Below are 15,910 nucleotides of genomic sequence, written 5' to 3' on the forward strand. Positions count from 1 at the left end.
TTCCATATTGATCACATGACAAATTTTGGATTTAATCGTAGATTGATAACAGTATTTCAGTACGACTTTTCAATAATTAGTGGGAGAAATTCTATAATTTGATATAATAAGCATTGGTTTTGCTTAATTATTCAGACGAATAATGTAGAAAGGCCTCAAAAAGCAGAACTTTATCCAAAGGGAAAAAAAAAGGAATTTAATTACTGCAATCATATTATTTTTTGTTTTTTTGCAGTTTAAAATATAAAAATATCAGAATCGGTTACTGGGCTCTCAAACTACCCTGTCTCTGCTCTGTTCTTCTCTGTTGTTCTATGTTCTTATTTGTTCCTGCGAAATAGGAAATAAAAAGTTACTGAAATTATTACTGACTACTGTAGATAAATTTTGCATTTCTTTGGTGCACTCATCTGGTAAGTTTCAGCTCATGTTCTGTTCATGATTTTATTTGCTTATTGCAGCATAATTTCTTAGATAGATTTCGAAGTTTAATTTTGCCTTGCTTCGTTTGCCCCCATTTGCAAACTCTGATTTTTTTCACCTGATTATATCTATTGTTGAGTTCTTTCAGCGGCAATTGTGTTGAGTTTCTTGAGTTCTAAATCACCTACTATTAGAGAAGCTGAAATTTCCTCATTTTCCCCTAAATTATACTCAGCAGATGTGAACATTTAACATGGCTACGCTATCTCTAATATCTGGCAACTGTGGGAGGGGAAGGGGAGATGGCAATGGCTTGATTTGGCATTTCTCGAATAAGTTTTTGGCTGGTGATGTTCATGGAAGGCTGAGACTGCGGAATTTCGAAGCTCCGAGGTTAGGATATCATGGGAGGAATTTTCGAGTGGTGGCTGGTGTTAGGAAGGGGAAGAAGCACGACTATCCGTGGCCGGATAACATTGATCCGAATAGCAACGCGCCGCTCACATATCTCTCCCACTTCAAGCCTTTGGAGGAGAAGCCTAAACCTGTCACTCTTGCCTTTGAGAAGCCATTGATAGATTTGGAGCAGAAGATCATTGAGGTTGTTGTTGTTGCATTCTTGTAGTGACTCTATAGCTAGAATTCTGGTTTTAGTCCTATGTTTTTAAGGTTGGTTTTGGGAGTGATGATGATAGTGATTATTTTGTTTCTTGATTTGTATGTAGGTTCAAAGAATGGCTAGTGATACTGGATTAGACTTCACTGACCAAATCAAAGCTTTGGAAATGAAGTATGAACAGGCAGGTTTTGAATGTGAACTGACTGATTTGGATTCTGTGTTTTAGTTTCTGGACTCTGGACTCAATTGATGTTGTGTTTTCTGCCCTTTTTTTGCAGGCTTTGAAGGATTTATACACACATTTGACTCCGATCCAGCGCCTGAGCATTGCTCGACACCCCAACAGGCCCACCGTGCTTGATCACATCTTGAACATCACAGAGAAGGTGCATTTCTAGATCATTAATTTCCTTGCATTGAAAGTGTGCTGATGTAAAAAATGGAGACTTAACTGGATATGTTGTTGAAAAAGTGGGTGGAGCTCCATGGGGATCGCGCAGGTTATGATGATCCAGCCATTGTGGCCGGTATAGGGAGCATAGAGGGCCGGAGCTACATGTTCATCGGGCACCAGAAGGGACGGAACACCAAGGAGAACATCATGCGCAACTTTGCCATGCCAACCCCCCATGGGTGAGTTCAGATACCACCTTGTTTCTCCTTAAAACTCGGCTACTTACACACCACACAACAATGCAGTTATAGGAAGGCTTTGAGAATGATGAGATATGCTGATCATCACGGATTTCCCATTATCACATTTGTTGACACCCCGGGGGCCTTTGCTGATCTGAAATCTGAGGAGCTAGGACAGGTCTTTGACGTGTATTCATGTATTTATCTGAATGCGTTTTCTGCTAGCGATACTGATTAGATTCTTGGTGCAGGGTGAAGCAATAGCCTACAATTTGAGGACAATGTTTGGCCTTAAAGTTCCAATCATCACAGTAGTGACCGGTGAGGGTGGCTCAGGTGGCGCCCTTGCAATCGCGTGTGCCAACAAGTTGTTGATGCTTGAAAACTCAGCATTCTATGTTGCAAGGTCATAATCATGAATTCTGTTGCACTAATTTCTGCTACTTTCTATTAGATTAATAATTGTGACCTAATTGTGACCTTTGCTACTCATAAGTGTCATCTTCTCTCGCTCTAAACCGTCCTCTCATTCTCGTTCTCTCCCATCTGCCAGTCCGGAAGCTTGTGCAGCTATATTATGGAAGTCATCCAAGGCAGCTCCTAAGGTATATGTTGATGTAAATGACTAAATATCTATCTTGGGCTAAACTTTTTCACAATTATTATCTGAGTAAAATAAAATTAATTAGGCAGCTGAGAAGCTGAGGATTACTGCTCAAGAACATTATAAGCTCAAGATAGCAGATGCAATCATTCCGGTAAGCAACATAGTTCCTATTGCATACTCTCCGGAAAAAAAAAATAATAAGAGAAGATAGAAAAGTGACTAAAATTAAGCAACCAAAATTTCAGGAACCTCTAGGTGGTGCACATGCTGATCCTTTGTGGTCATCTCTGAGGATCAAAGATGCCATTCTCCAGGAAATGGAGGTACCAAAAATAAACCTTTGTATTTTGGCAGTTTAACTGCTCCAAACGCCTTTCTTGAGCTCGTTGGATGCAGGAGCTGACAAAGATGACGACAGAGGAGCTGCTTGAGCACCGGAGGCTCAAGTTCCGGGTCATTGGAGCAGGAGGGTTCAAGGAAGACCCTGATCTGGAGCCTGAGAGGAAGCGAAATATGAAGGTATCTGAGGTGGGTGCACCGAGGTTCAAAGACATAGAATCCGAGATTGATGATCTCAAGAATACCATACTCGAGGCAAAGGGGCCGTCTGATCCAATCACGGTTCAGAAGCTGGAGAAGCTCGAAGAAGATCTTGACAATGAGATGACAAAGGCATTCATCTCAATGGGGTTGGCTGATAAAATTGAGTCCCTCAACTTGGAGTTAGCTAGGTCTCCGAATCCTGATAAGGCCCTGAATGAAGATTTGAAGGAGAGGGCAGATGAGATAGTGCAGGAGATCAAGAGGAATCTGGCGCGCCCTGGCGCATATCTTGTCCTAAAGGGGAAGCTCCAAACACTCGAAATCGCTAACAAGCTCCTTGAGGCGAAAGCAAGCAGTGAGAAATTGAAGATTGAGCTTAACCAGAAGCTTTCACCAGAGATCAAGCAAAAATTTGAGGCTTTGAAGAAGGCTAGGGAGAATCTAGCACGCGGTGATGCATTGGACGAGGATCTTGCATCAGAGGTTGAGGAGGCGAAGGAAGAGCTTGAGGAGGTTCTGAGATCGGCCAAGTTGGAGGTTGTTGGAACGACGAAAAGGGAGGCCTTGAATCCACTTCATGAAGTGAGAGAGGAGATGGCAAGGCTCGACAGAGAGATAAAGGAGGAAATCAAGAATGTGATTGATAAAAAGGGGCTTGGTTTGAAGATTGATGAGCTGAGAGAAGAAGCTGTGAAGGATCCTAATTCGGAGAAAGTGAAGAAGATGGAAGCAGAGATAAGGGAAGAGATTGCAGCTGCACTTGTTGGAAGCCCTCTTAGGGAGAGGCTTGAGAGTTTGAGGAGGTTGCAAGGAGAGTCACCCGACACGGGCGCCGTGCAGGAGCACGTTGCCCACAACAATGGGACTGCTTGGGTCTAGTTGATGGAGTGAACGATCTTAGTTATGAATACGTGCATTGTTGTTGTTGTTGTGTGTGATTCGGGGATGTTGCCGTTTCTTGGAAATTTTGTATCAGCATGAGTATTTATGTTTTACTAAAAAGTTACTCCATATTATGAGAAATTAATTAAACTCGAATGTTTAAAGTTCCTCAGCCTTTTTATTTAAAATGATAATAGAATGCATATTTGTGCCTTTTTGATACATGTTAATCCAATATTCCAATCAATTAAATTTTATTCAAATTTGATTACACTTAATGATAAATAGATTGAATCATTTTGAAAAAGAAAAACACTTTTTGATGCTTTATGTTTTCATATTTAAACTTAAAATACCTAAAAAGCTTAATTTATAAAGTGTAGGGCATCGTGTTTAATAATCTCAAAGTGTAGACCCATTTCAGCAAATAAAAAAATATCTATCTCGCCCTAGAGTGGTCACATCTGTGTAGACTTCGCATTACTCTCTTTCAACGCTCGTTTTCTAAGCCCTAGCTTCAAAAATCTCAAGATTAATTCCTCAATTTAACCTGCAATTTACATTTTGGTAGTTTTTAGAACCTTTTGTAACGTAGATCGTTCTGTAGGTTGAGCTTCTGTACAAATTTCTTAGCAATTCGTAGATTTGTACGTAAATTTTGCCGATTTATTTTGTCGTGTGGTTAAATTTCTATCCATTAGCTACAACTAGGTCCGTGCGATGAGTTCACGAGCGAGGTACCCGCCGCCGGGTATGGGAGGAGGCAGAGGAGGCTCCGGCGGAGGTGGAATGAACCAGTACGGTGGAGGTGGGAGTGGGATGAACCAGTACGGCGGTGCAAACCCTAATTTTCAACCTAGATTTTACAATCAACAGTATGTGCAGAGGAGTCAAACGCAGAACTTTCAGAATAATCAATCGATGCAAAACCCTCAGCCGCAGCAATGGCTGCGAAGGACGCCGCCAGCGGACTCCTCCGCTGATGAGGTTGAGAAGACTGTACAGACAGAAGCTATTGATTCGAGGTCAAAATAAAATTTCGTATTAGTTTCGCTTGAGATTTTGAATGATAATCAGCTGATACTAAACATATGCCAGTGTAGAGGATTGTTGTTAATGATGTGTAGGAAATTAGGCATTGTTAATTCAAGGTAGTATTTTAACTAAGAATAATCTCGGAAGATCGACTTGCTAGAGATGCTCATATGATCCGTAGCGTGTGTTTGGTCTCATATCTTTTTTTGCTCGGGTCATTTACTTGGTTTTTCCCACATTTCTATATGTTGGTATTCTTCTAATGCATAGTTTTATTTAAGTTGCATTACTGGCTTTTTTTCTGAATCAGTTCGCAAGATTGGAAAGAACGATTGAAATTACCCCCACCAGACACCCGATATAGGACTGAGGTAAGGTTTCTGGAATTGCATTGTATGGTTAATGTATTGTTGGAATTGGTAATGTTTCTTCCGCATGAGGCTCTCACAGAGCAAGACTCATGTGTGCGTGCTTACTCCCATTTTACAATAGGTTTATTTATAAAGTTGGTTGTTTTCTACTGGGACTTTTATGATGTCACAGCTGATTCAATCCTGTCGAGTAATAACACTATGCAGGTTGGCTTAGACTAAGACTAGTTATGGGCTCGATCATGACATGATTATAAACCTATAACACTACCTTAATGATTTCCTCACTCTTTTACACAATTTACCTGGTGTTGCCATCTTTTCAAATTATATAGCTTGTCTGTTTGGAGATATCACTTGCTGCCACTTCTATCCTGGCTGAGTGTAATTTAAAAATAGAAGTATGTTGGCTGGACAGAAAAACTTGTACTGTATATCTTTAACTGAACAAGTTTGAGATGAATGTTGTTGTTTAGTTTTAGGTTCTAGGTGATGGCTTATATGCAATTATGCATATATTTTGCCATTTATTTCAGCATTTTGGTACTGTAGTGCTGCATAACTAGTACCCTTATTGCTTTTTTTTTTTGTCTTTCAGGATGTTACAGCTACCAAAGGAAATGAATTTGAGGACTACTTTTTGAAGCGTGAGCTACTAATGGGAATATATGAGAAGGGTTTTGAAAGACCATCTCCTGTCCAAGAGGAGAGTATCCCTATTGCTCTCACGGGAAGTGATATATTGGCCAGGGCCAAAAATGGAACTGGGAAAACGGCTGCCTTTTGCATTCCTGCTTTGGAGAAAATTGATCAAGATAAGAACTGTATTCAAGGTTTGACTCGCACTGTTTGGTTTCCTGCAAATGTATATGGCCTTGTCTCTATGACCACAAGTATTTAACTTTGTGCTTTCTAACTGAGCACAAGAGAAATGTGGTGTATGGATTTATAATTTGTATTTTCCTGTAATGTATAAGTTGTTGCAAATGAAATGTTAAGATGCATGAAGATGGATAGTGAATATGTGCAATTTCTTTTTAAGTCTTTGACTCTTTGTTAATACTGGATGTGTCATTCATGGAATCATTGGCTACACTAGATCCCTATTTTAGCAGCTAATTCTTGCATAAGACCATTTTGACATTTCAATTTTCCTTTATTAATGCATATACTATCTTCCAATATATATACTATGTCGTGCCAATTTCCATACGCATAATCAATCTTCAGTAAGCTTTAGTTATATTTTCTCAATATTTGGTTTTAAGCTGTTTTTTACTCTGTTCTTGTTTGTTGTTCTTGTTTGCAGCTGTTATTCTTGTCCCAACCAGAGAATTGGCTCTTCAAACGTCACAAGTATGTAAAGAACTTGGGAAGCACTTACAAATTGAAGTCATGGCTACTACCGGTGGAACTAGCCTAAAGGATGACATAATGCGGCTGTATCAGCCAGTTCATTTACTTGTTGGGACTCCTGGAAGAATTCTTGATCTTTCTAGAAAGGGGGTTTGCCACTTGGATGAGTGCAATATGCTTATAATGGATGAGGTGAGTATTCTAGGAATATTTTTTAACTGTTATTTGCTCATGCATTTTGAATTGGAATACTATTTATTATCCTCTTGGTTTTGGGTTTTGTTGCTACATTTTCACTGCTAAGAGCATCTCCATCCATTTATATCAAACTCAAACCCATTTCAGCGTAAACGTCACATCAAATAGTATTTTACTCCAACCATTTATACACCAAAACTCAAACTTAAAAAGAATATTCTCTATCCACTCACTTTTTAGATTCACAAAATCTCATAAGTGATTTGGGTATGTTATAGTGTAAACCCAAAAATAGGTATACTTATTTGTCAAAAACCCAAAATGAGATGGGTTTTGAGGCACCATTGGAGCTATTTTCTTACTATATTTTGGGTTTAGGAGTATCATTGGAGGTATTATGATCTGTCATTGTAACATTTCAAGCATTTGATTATCAGCATGTATAAAGTGGGTCACTCTTACCCTTGTGCTAATATCTTTCAGGCAGATAAGCTTTTGTCTCCGGAGTTTCAGCCTTCTATCGAGGAGTTAATTAGCTTCTTGCCTACAAATCGTCAGATCCTTATGTTCTCCGCCACATTCCCTGTCACTGTAAAAAACTTCAAAGATCGATACCTACGTAGGCCCTATATCATCAACCTCATGGACGAGCTAACCCTGAAGGGTATAACCCAATTTTATGCGTTTGTGGAAGAAAGGCAGAAAGTTCACTGCCTCAACACACTCTTTTCTAAGGTTCTAATCTCATTTATGTATGCACATATACATATATTACATAGTTATAAAGACATGTTTATAATTACATGTTTCTTGAACTTGACTAGTTTATCATTTTTGCAAACAGCTTCAAATTAACCAGTCAATCATTTTCTGCAATTCCGTGAATAGAGTTGAGCTTCTTGCCAAGAAAATCACTGAACTTGGGTATTCATGTTTCTATATTCATGCTAAAATGCTCCAAGATCATCGCAACAGGGTATTCCATGACTTCCGTAATGGTGCCTGCAGAAATCTAGTTTGCACTGGTTTGTTTTTTAGACCTCAGTTTTCTGAATTCTTCTTAGTCAGTTTTGTTTTGCCTGAAATCATGTTTACCTTTATCTATTCCACTGATGATCATGTCAAAGTACTATTTTTGCTCTCTAACTTTTTTTCATCTTGTAATTTAACCTTATTACTGATTCAATATTTTTTTTATGGAATAACATATTGCGAATGTGCTTAGAATATTAATACTTTTTCTCTTTGTGTAGATTTATTTACAAGAGGTATAGATATTCAAGCAGTTAATGTTGTCATCAATTTTGACTTCCCTAAGAATTCTGAAACGTATTTACACAGGGTATGTTGATTCTTTTAGTTTATCCTCACAAATATGTTTCTGTATTGATTATCTTATTGCTATTATTGCTATATGCCAGGTTGGTCGATCTGGAAGGTTCGGGCACCTTGGTTTAGCTGTGAATCTGATCACATACGAGGATCGATTCAACCTGTATGATTCATTTTTCAGTTCCCTTGAACTAGTTTACCAGGTCATGTTTTTGGAGAGGGCTTTCTCTTAATTATTCCATCACTTTTCAGGTATAGAATTGAGCAAGAACTAGGGACTGAGATAAAGCAGATACCTCCACATATAGATCAAGCTATATACTGTATGTGAGATGTGGTTGTGTCATCGGCTATCATGGTTGGAATGGGGTAAAGCTGGTGAGTTTTCAATCAAACCCATGTCATAGTTTTCTACTTGAGATTATCTGCAAATGTCTGTACTTACGCAAACTTATCTGTCCTATTTATTGATTGCCGTCGTCTTTGTGTGGCAGCGACATTTGTCGTCTTTCTATAGCAGCGACGTTTGTCCCACTATGGAACTTGCGCGTTCAATCAATTGCCCATCGGAGATTTATCCTAAATCGTATCTTATTATTTGTCACAGAAGACTTGCTTAAAAGTTTGAGCTCTATGTCAGGACCTGCTTTTCTGTATGTTCAATCCCTAATAAAAATATTTACTTCGTCTCTGTTAACAACGTTACTGGTTATTTTTCTTAATCAGCAGTATCTCTTTTCTTGTTTTTCCATATTTTTTGTGAGTTCAGATTATCTTTTCCATATTATCAGTTTTTGTTTGATTTTTTGTACTATGGTTATCTGCCAACAAAAATACTACGTTGTCTCGGTGCATCCGTGCATATTTATATCCACTTTATTCAGAGTTGAGTGTTGTTAGATTTAAGGGATGGGAGATGCAAAGAAGAAGAAGAATTGAACATGAATTAGAATGGAAAAAAAGTGCTGTAGTTTAGATTTGATGTTTAGATAGAAATATTTATTTAAATACTATTACATTACTTTTTTTATTTTAAGATATACTGATTTAAGTTAAATTAAAAGGAAAAAATGGTAATGAGGCGTAGGACCACAAATTAAGCAGAGTGCTTTAATAACTAATCAAATTATATAATGGTGCAAAAGGAATAAGAGTGAACAATTAAAATCGAACATGAATGAGACTTAGATTTTGATGATGACAAAGAGATATACCCCATATAAAGTCATAAGCCACATCTTATTAGCAAAAGCGAAAGAGGATGATGAGTTGTTGAATTATTACAATCACAAATATCTCAAAAAATCACTTCTTGTGGAAGTCGGAGTCCTTTACTATAGTGACTGGGCAGGTTGCAGTTGAAATCACGTAGTTCGTCACGCTTCCAAGAATTATCCTATCCATCCACAATTAAACAATAAATCCAACGATAAAGAAATCTATTCCATTCAATCCTTCAAGAATACTATGAGAATAATGTTAGCTTAGGTTAGGTGTATTACAAACATTCCCTCCTTTATTATGGTGGAGTATAGTATTATTATTAAATGCGTGCATTCATTTATTTTATTTGAAAAGAAAATTGTTTGCAATTTGGTAACGATTGGAGTGACGGTGACCTAACAATTTGAAAATCATACAAAGTTACAAACTAGAAAAATCGTGTAATTCCACTTTGTTTCGGCCTAATTTTGTAATTATCTGCCTAAAATATCCAAATTTTGACTTCTACCTACTAAAGAGATACGTAAAGTAATAACCACCGATGCAAGTTCATCAATAGATTAATTTTAATTGAGCTAAAATGTGATAAATCAGAATAATTTTATGAAAATTTCCAAAGCTAAAACATAGGAGTAGTAAATAAAAAGAAAAATACCTCTTGATGGTGCTGAGGCCCCTGCTGCCCATAACCAATGAATCGAGCTTCATATCTTCAGCAGCTTCGCAGATCTTCTCTCTCGCGTCTCCCCAAAACAACTTCGTCACCACAGTTATCTAATCAATTCATCAAACACATTTCATTATCAAAAATCAAGTATTGAAAACTTCAAAACAAAAAAAAATCTCTAAATAGAGAGAGATAAGAGAGAGAGTGATAACCTCTTTTTGCCTAGTAGCAGTGTCCAGCATATCGAGAAGTTCGATATCAGTAGGCACATCGTACTTCTTCATCACCTCAGGCACACGAAACTCCGACAACGGAATCAGAGCTACAATTTCACCGAATTAATGAGGAAAAGAGTCGAAATCGAAGCATATATACGATCTAAGATCGGAGAATGGAAGGAAGCTTACGAGAACCGGATTCCGCCCAGAGCTTGTTGCGCGATTCATCGGAGGAGTGAGATTTGATGTGGATGATGTAGAATGTGTCGCCTTTGTCGGCGAGATTGTCGATCGACCACTGCAGCGCCGCCTTGCTGCTCTTGGAGAAATCCATCGCCACTCCGATTTTCCTGTCTTTCACCATTTTTCTCTCTCTAGATTTGGATTTTGGATGGAATGAAATGAGGGAGGGAAGAGCACAACAATTGCGTGAGCAAACAAAAAAGCTAAATAAACAGATTTATAAGTGTGGACTCGACTTTTCAGTAGGGAATACCGTGTGCTAAGCTCATTGTAATTACTCTCTAATAAATGTCATTATCATTAATATTAAATGCAGATAAGGAGGCATCTATCTAAATGGAGACCGTGTGGGGCCAGTTTTAAGAATTCTTGAAGGATATTTTAATAATTGTATAACATAATTGTATACAGTAGTATTTTTAAATATGATTATTTGATTAGCGAAATTTGATAAATTGGAATTTGTCTCATGGTGAATAACTGATAATCTCACAATTAATTCATTTGTGTTTATAAAATATAATAAATATAATAACATAAGTAAATATTGTTACAATTTTTTATTTTCAAATGAAACTTCCATAAGAAAATTGTGGTTATAAGCCAATACAAATACGTTGAAAAATACACCTTCCATTAAATACTCCTTCCATCCCAGTATTGTTCTGGCTCGAATCCGTTTGATCTCAGTATTGCTTATGGGTCGGATCATGTAATATTTTATTTTGTTGCACTTTCGGTCAAAAAATTTCATGTGACAATGTATTTCAGTTAATCTTCAAGTGCTAAAATTTGGATTCTTAAATTTTGAAATCTATTTTTTCTTATTTTACTTTAACGATGTGAATAAAATTTGGAGGTCAGAAGTCAGAAGTGGGAGAAACCTTTCTAACATAATGAACAGAACTAAGCAAATTGGTTGACACATATTCGAAGATAAAGTAAACGAAGCTTCCTTGCTTCTTCCTTTGTCCATTCCAATTTCTAACTTAATAAACACAATTACACATGCCAAAGAATTTGATCAAGTTTTAGATATTTTATTGTAATGAATAATTAACAATATTATCAACAGATTTAGCTTGATCATGATTACAATATTTAACTATAATTTCATATTATATTCCTATTCGATAAGAATAGGTCTATCCGTCTATAGGATTGGTGAACTAAGAAATTGTTCCTAATAATTTCGCAAGAACGTACGGATAATTGATTGATTTATATTTTTTTTTATGTTGAGATTATATGATTGAAATTAAATGCAAGACCTTACTCGAAATTAATTTGTAGACTCAAGTGAAGAATGTTGTGGGCCGAATAAATTTTTATATAAATGAATGGGCCTTTTGAATTGAACTGGATGCTGTGAAGATTGTGAAGGCTAGCCTTGAATCGATCCAACTACTAGCCCAATACGTAATTAGAGTAATATTTATATTCTATATGTCCCTATCCAATTAATGACAAACATACTAGATAGTAACAAAGGTTAGTGACTATATAATTTGTCAAAGATAATCAATATTTTTAACTATATAGAATAGAGGCAACATCTTTTTTTTTAATAAATTTTGTCAAAGGATCATTTTAGGTCCATGAACTTTGAAAATATCATTTGAGGTCCATTATTTATGGATTAATATCATTTGAAGTACCTTTTTACTATTTTCAAGTTTTTTTTGGATGAAAATACCCTCAATACCTTAAATGGTACTCCTTCCGTCCCACTTAAAATGCAACATTTGAAAATCGGCACGGGATTTTATGTAGTGTTGTTTTGTGAGTTAATGAAGAGAGAGTAAAGTAAGAGAGATGAAAAAGTAGAGATAGAGTTGTTTCCATTTAAGGAAACGTTTCATTTTTAATGGGACAACCAAAAAAGGAAAACTTTGCATTTTTAATGGGACAGAGGGAGTATATATTCTTAGAGCATCCACATCCGTGCTCTTAGCTAAGAGCACGGAAGTGGGCCCGGACCCACTTTTAATCCTTGTCCTTAGCTAAGAGCACAACACCCACATCCGTGCTCTTAGCTAAGGACAAGCTCAAGCCCACCGTTCTATTATTCAATTTAAATAAAAACATTTTCACAATATTAAATTACATTAAAAATTTAAAATTACATAATTAAAATCCTAAAATATAAAAATTACATAATTAAAATCTTAAAAAATAAAAATACATAATTAAAATCCTAGAAAATAAGAAAATACATAATTAAAATCCTACAAATAAAAAATTACACACGTGGAAACTAGTCTTCAAACCCCTATTGCATCTTGAGACCCCGGATCATTTGCTCATGTGTTGCAAGTTAATCCGGAGTCATCTTAGACGTATCGTTCAAATAGAGTTGACCCAAGAGGGTCCACAACTTGTTGCTCGGGGGTGGAGGAGGTACAAAGGGAGAAGGGGCGGGGGCGGATGGAGTCGAGGCGCGGCGGCGGGTGGTTGTCGCCTTCTTCTTTCCCTACGGCCGGCGGGAACTGCTCGGGCCAGCGTCGGGGCTACCCAAGTTAGCTCCGGCAAGCTGGGTAGCCACATCATCGAAGGCGCCGTCGGATTGGGCTACCGACCTTGACCGTTTGCTGGAGGAGCTAGAGGAGAATGATACTACGCCGCCCCTATACTTCGGATGTTGGCGCCCCTCCTGCCAACAATCGAGGTACTTGAACTCCATGCGTTGGTAGGTCGCCAAGGCGGCAGTGAAGATGTCGAGATGGGTGATCGCCGAAGCCGGACATTGTGTAGTGTGGTGGGAATTTAGATAAGAGAATATGAGAAAAAAGTTGAGAGAATGTAAATGATAGAATAGATGAGAATGTGATTTTTTTGTGTTGAAGTGGGGGTATTTATAGATGAAAATGTGAATTTTGGGGAAAAAAATTGAAAAATAAATTAAAAGTGGGTAGAAAACGGATATAATTTTTTGGGAAGTGGGAAAATATATATTTTTATTTAAAAACATTTTTTAAAATAAATTTCGAATTTTTTTAAAAAAAATTAAAAAATTGAATATGCCAACGGCTATGCCGTTGACCAATTAGAAGACGCCACGTAGGGCTACTCAGCGGCACGGACGTGCTATTAGCTAAGGGCAGCGTCGTGCCGCTGGCACGGACGGACAGCTCGCAGCGGTGGACGAGGTCGTCCTTGGCGCTGGCACGGACGGACGACGTTTTGAGCACCGCTGCAGATGCTCTTAATAAACTTATCATATACTCATATTTTTTTTAAATATCTTTACAATATATTTTTGACGAATTTTCTAAATGTGATTTGATCTTCAATATTATCACTTAATTTTGTGACATGCAAGTAAAATTGCTTCTTCAATTTTTTATATTAAAGAATTTTAAAATTGAATAAAGAACTTTTTTTAATAATAAAAAATTAAATAAGGATATTTTCTTGCATGTCACAAAATTAAGTGATAATATTAAAGGTTGAATAAAGAACTTTTTTTTAATAATAAAAAATTGAATTAAGATATTTTCTTGCATGTCACAAAATTAAGTAATAATATTGAAGGTCAAATTACATTTAGAAATTCATCAAAAATATATAGTAAAGATATTTATAAAAAATATGAGTATATGATAAGTTTATTAAAAATATATACCCTTAAAGATATTGAGGGTATTTTCGTCCAGAAAAACTTAGAAATAGTAAAAAAATACTTCAAATGATATTAACTCATAGTTGATGGACCTCAAATGATATTTTCAAAGTTCACGGACCTAAAATGATACTTTGACAAAGTTCGTGGAACAAAAAAAATGTTCCCTCTATAGAATAATAGTAATTATTTTAATAATATATACAGAGTATATCTATATACTTCTTCCGTCCCAAAAAAATATGAACATTTGGGATGACATGAAAATTAAAGCATAATTTGTAAAGTAAAAGAGACGAGAAGAAGGGTAATTAAAATAATGTTAGTGGATAGTGAGATCCACGTTATTATTACTGGTTAATGATGGAGTCTAGTAGTATAAGTTGTAAATAAATTGATGTACATGAGTAATGAGTTTGAGAGAACATTCCATAAATGAAAATGAAATATTTCACTTTTATCATAATGGGTAAGTTGACCCCACATTCCATCAATTTATTTCATTCACATTATTATTAGTTTATTACTATAAAACTAATAGCGGGACTCATATTCCACTTAACTTATTCAAGTCATTTTTCTTCGGTATTTCTTAAAATCAGTACCATTTAACTAAATAAAAATCCTATTGGAGGACGGATGGTGTACTACTTAGTCGTTCGTCCACAAAAAGGAGTTATATTATAGATTTGATTTCATTATTCAGATACTCTTGTACTGATAATATTTCCACTCTTTTTTATCTATCATTTTCATAGTCTGGTTACACATACATGTAATGTAACCACGCTCCCACACTCCCACTTCTCTTTGTTAGCAGAAATATTTTGTTGGTTCAGATCTAACAGAATGGATGGAATTCCATGTGCAATTTCCCATTTAAACCAACAAATGTTTGGCACTTTTTGTAGATTTGTTTGACAAGAATTCATTCCTTCATTCATATAGTATAAGCATACAACGTGGGATGGAGTAAACATTCATAAAACCAACGTGGCAGGTGCAACCACTTCCATTTTCACTATCCAAGAAGATGATGCATGAATTAATGTTTCCATTTATGAAACATTAGTGCTTTGGCAATTCCAATTCCAACTATTGTGCCTCCGAATCCCATCTCCATATATATCATACTTGTATATATAATATGTATATGTATCCTTCCACAATCAATGGTATATTCATGAGTGAGTGTGTATGATATTTCGATCAATTTGAGTTTACATTCTATAAAAAATTATAATTTGGAATCCACTTGGATTGGACAAGAATACGGTCCGATGTATAAATACTATAATCAATTAATCAGTGAAATGGTCTAATTACCTTTCAATTATAAAAATTAAATGCTTTAAAAGTAATTACTCAGTAGCATCTTTTATATTCCAATTGAAGTTTTGCCAGAAAAAAGTTTTATTACTCTCATACCAGCACATCTTTATCGGTGCAAGAAATTATTGTCTCAAAACATCATCGTCAGTTACACACTTAGACTAACATATAGGCAATTATTATTCACATCTTAAAAACCAATAATCAAGGACAATTTAATTATAACTAAGACTATAGTAAACGACATAAATATGAAAAAATATGTAGTTTAGTATTTCCATCACATAAAAATAATAATGGCTCGCTTCAAAAGTTTGTAGATGCCATAAGAAAACGGGATGGGGGCTTTTTTAAAAATCAATTTTACAAATTAATTAATATTATTTGAGCATTGAAGGTCACTTCTAATTTTGAGCACAACAATGAGAACTATACAAAATCCAAATTATAATTTTGCGGCAAAATTCGTTTTGACGAATAAATTAGTGGCACTAATCTTGCAGCCATGCATGTGATTAATGGTCCCTGCAAAATGATAATTAAGGGTGACAAGAGTAATTACATCATGGACAGAATAGAACATTTCGAATCATAACATATGT

At 36.1% G+C, this 15,910-nt stretch overlaps 3 protein-coding genes across 4 annotated transcripts; 2 read left to right on the forward strand and 1 right to left on the reverse strand.

Annotated features, from left to right (window-relative positions):
• Window positions 1-88: 88 nt before the first annotated feature.
• LOC125222552 (acetyl-coenzyme A carboxylase carboxyl transferase subunit alpha, chloroplastic-like) lies at window positions 89-3,878 on the forward strand. 2 transcript variants are annotated; one of them, XM_048125221.2, is made up of 11 exons: window positions 89-413; window positions 662-1,024; window positions 1,149-1,223; window positions 1,321-1,428; window positions 1,515-1,675; window positions 1,742-1,856; window positions 1,930-2,084; window positions 2,232-2,283; window positions 2,368-2,436; window positions 2,531-2,608; window positions 2,682-3,878. In XM_048125221.2, exons 2-11 carry the CDS (start codon window positions 677-679, stop codon window positions 3,705-3,707), a joined length of 2,187 nt encoding a protein of 728 aa, XP_047981178.1. In that variant the 5' UTR covers window positions 89-413; window positions 662-676; the 3' UTR covers window positions 3,708-3,878. The 2 variants fall into 2 exon arrangements, with proteins under 2 accessions (XP_047981178.1, XP_047981177.1); XM_048125220.2 differs by having other exon boundaries at window positions 90-413; window positions 659-1,024.
• A 302-nt stretch (window positions 3,879-4,180) lies between these two features.
• Window positions 4,181-8,755, forward strand: LOC125222553 (DEAD-box ATP-dependent RNA helicase 6-like). Its single transcript, XM_048125222.2, has 10 exons — window positions 4,181-4,735; window positions 5,056-5,116; window positions 5,715-5,949; window positions 6,426-6,664; window positions 7,154-7,405; window positions 7,515-7,695; window positions 7,924-8,012; window positions 8,092-8,165; window positions 8,255-8,380; window positions 8,497-8,755. The coding sequence occupies exons 1-9, from the start codon at window positions 4,431-4,433 to the stop codon at window positions 8,331-8,333; spliced, it is 1,515 nt and encodes a 504-aa protein (XP_047981179.1). The 5' UTR covers window positions 4,181-4,430; the 3' UTR covers window positions 8,334-8,380; window positions 8,497-8,755.
• Window positions 8,756-9,222: 467 nt separating this feature from the next.
• LOC125222554 (Adenine nucleotide alpha hydrolases-like superfamily protein) lies at window positions 9,223-10,549 on the reverse strand. Its single transcript, XM_048125223.2, has 4 exons — window positions 10,301-10,549; window positions 10,106-10,215; window positions 9,882-10,000; window positions 9,223-9,398 (listed from the first exon to the last, which is right to left on the reverse strand). The coding sequence occupies exons 1-4, from the start codon at window positions 10,473-10,475 to the stop codon at window positions 9,308-9,310; spliced, it is 495 nt and encodes a 164-aa protein (XP_047981180.1). The 5' UTR covers window positions 10,476-10,549; the 3' UTR covers window positions 9,223-9,307.
• Between the last annotated feature and the right edge of the window lie 5,361 nt (window positions 10,550-15,910).

This window comes from Salvia hispanica, chromosome 1 (assembly GCF_029641045.1).
Source record: "Salvia hispanica isolate PSC_SH4W2 chromosome 1, Shi_PSC_v1, whole genome shotgun sequence".
NCBI classification, from domain to species: domain Eukaryota; kingdom Viridiplantae; phylum Streptophyta; class Magnoliopsida; order Lamiales; family Lamiaceae; genus Salvia; species Salvia hispanica.

Bases quoted from the DNA above. Each gene is read 5' to 3' on its own strand.
- LOC125222552 (XM_048125221.2), top strand. From the start codon at position 677: ATGGCTACGCTATCTCTAATATCTGGCAACTGTGGGAGGGGAAGGGGA. The intron at 1,857-1,929 runs GTCTTTGACGTG...TTCTTGGTGCAG, and splicing joins AATCTGAGGAGCTAGGACAG to GGTGAAGCAATAGCCTACAA. The intron at 2,085-2,231 runs GTCATAATCATG...CCCATCTGCCAG, and splicing joins TCAGCATTCTATGTTGCAAG to TCCGGAAGCTTGTGCAGCTA.
- LOC125222553 (XM_048125222.2), top strand. From the start codon at position 4,431: ATGAGTTCACGAGCGAGGTACCCGCCGCCGGGTATGGGAGGAGGCAGA. The intron at 4,736-5,055 runs GTCAAAATAAAA...TTTCTGAATCAG, and splicing joins ACAGAAGCTATTGATTCGAG to TTCGCAAGATTGGAAAGAAC. The intron at 7,696-7,923 runs GTTTGTTTTTTA...CTCTTTGTGTAG, and splicing joins CAGAAATCTAGTTTGCACTG to ATTTATTTACAAGAGGTATA.
- LOC125222554 (XM_048125223.2), bottom strand. From the start codon at position 10,475: ATGGTGAAAGACAGGAAAATCGGAGTGGCGATGGATTTCTCCAAGAGC. The intron at 10,216-10,300 runs GTAAGCTTCCTT...GTGAAATTGTAG, and splicing joins CTGGGCGGAATCCGGTTCTC to CTCTGATTCCGTTGTCGGAG. The intron at 9,399-9,881 runs GTATTTTTCTTT...GTGGATGGATAG, and splicing joins GGCCTCAGCACCATCAAGAG to GATAATTCTTGGAAGCGTGA.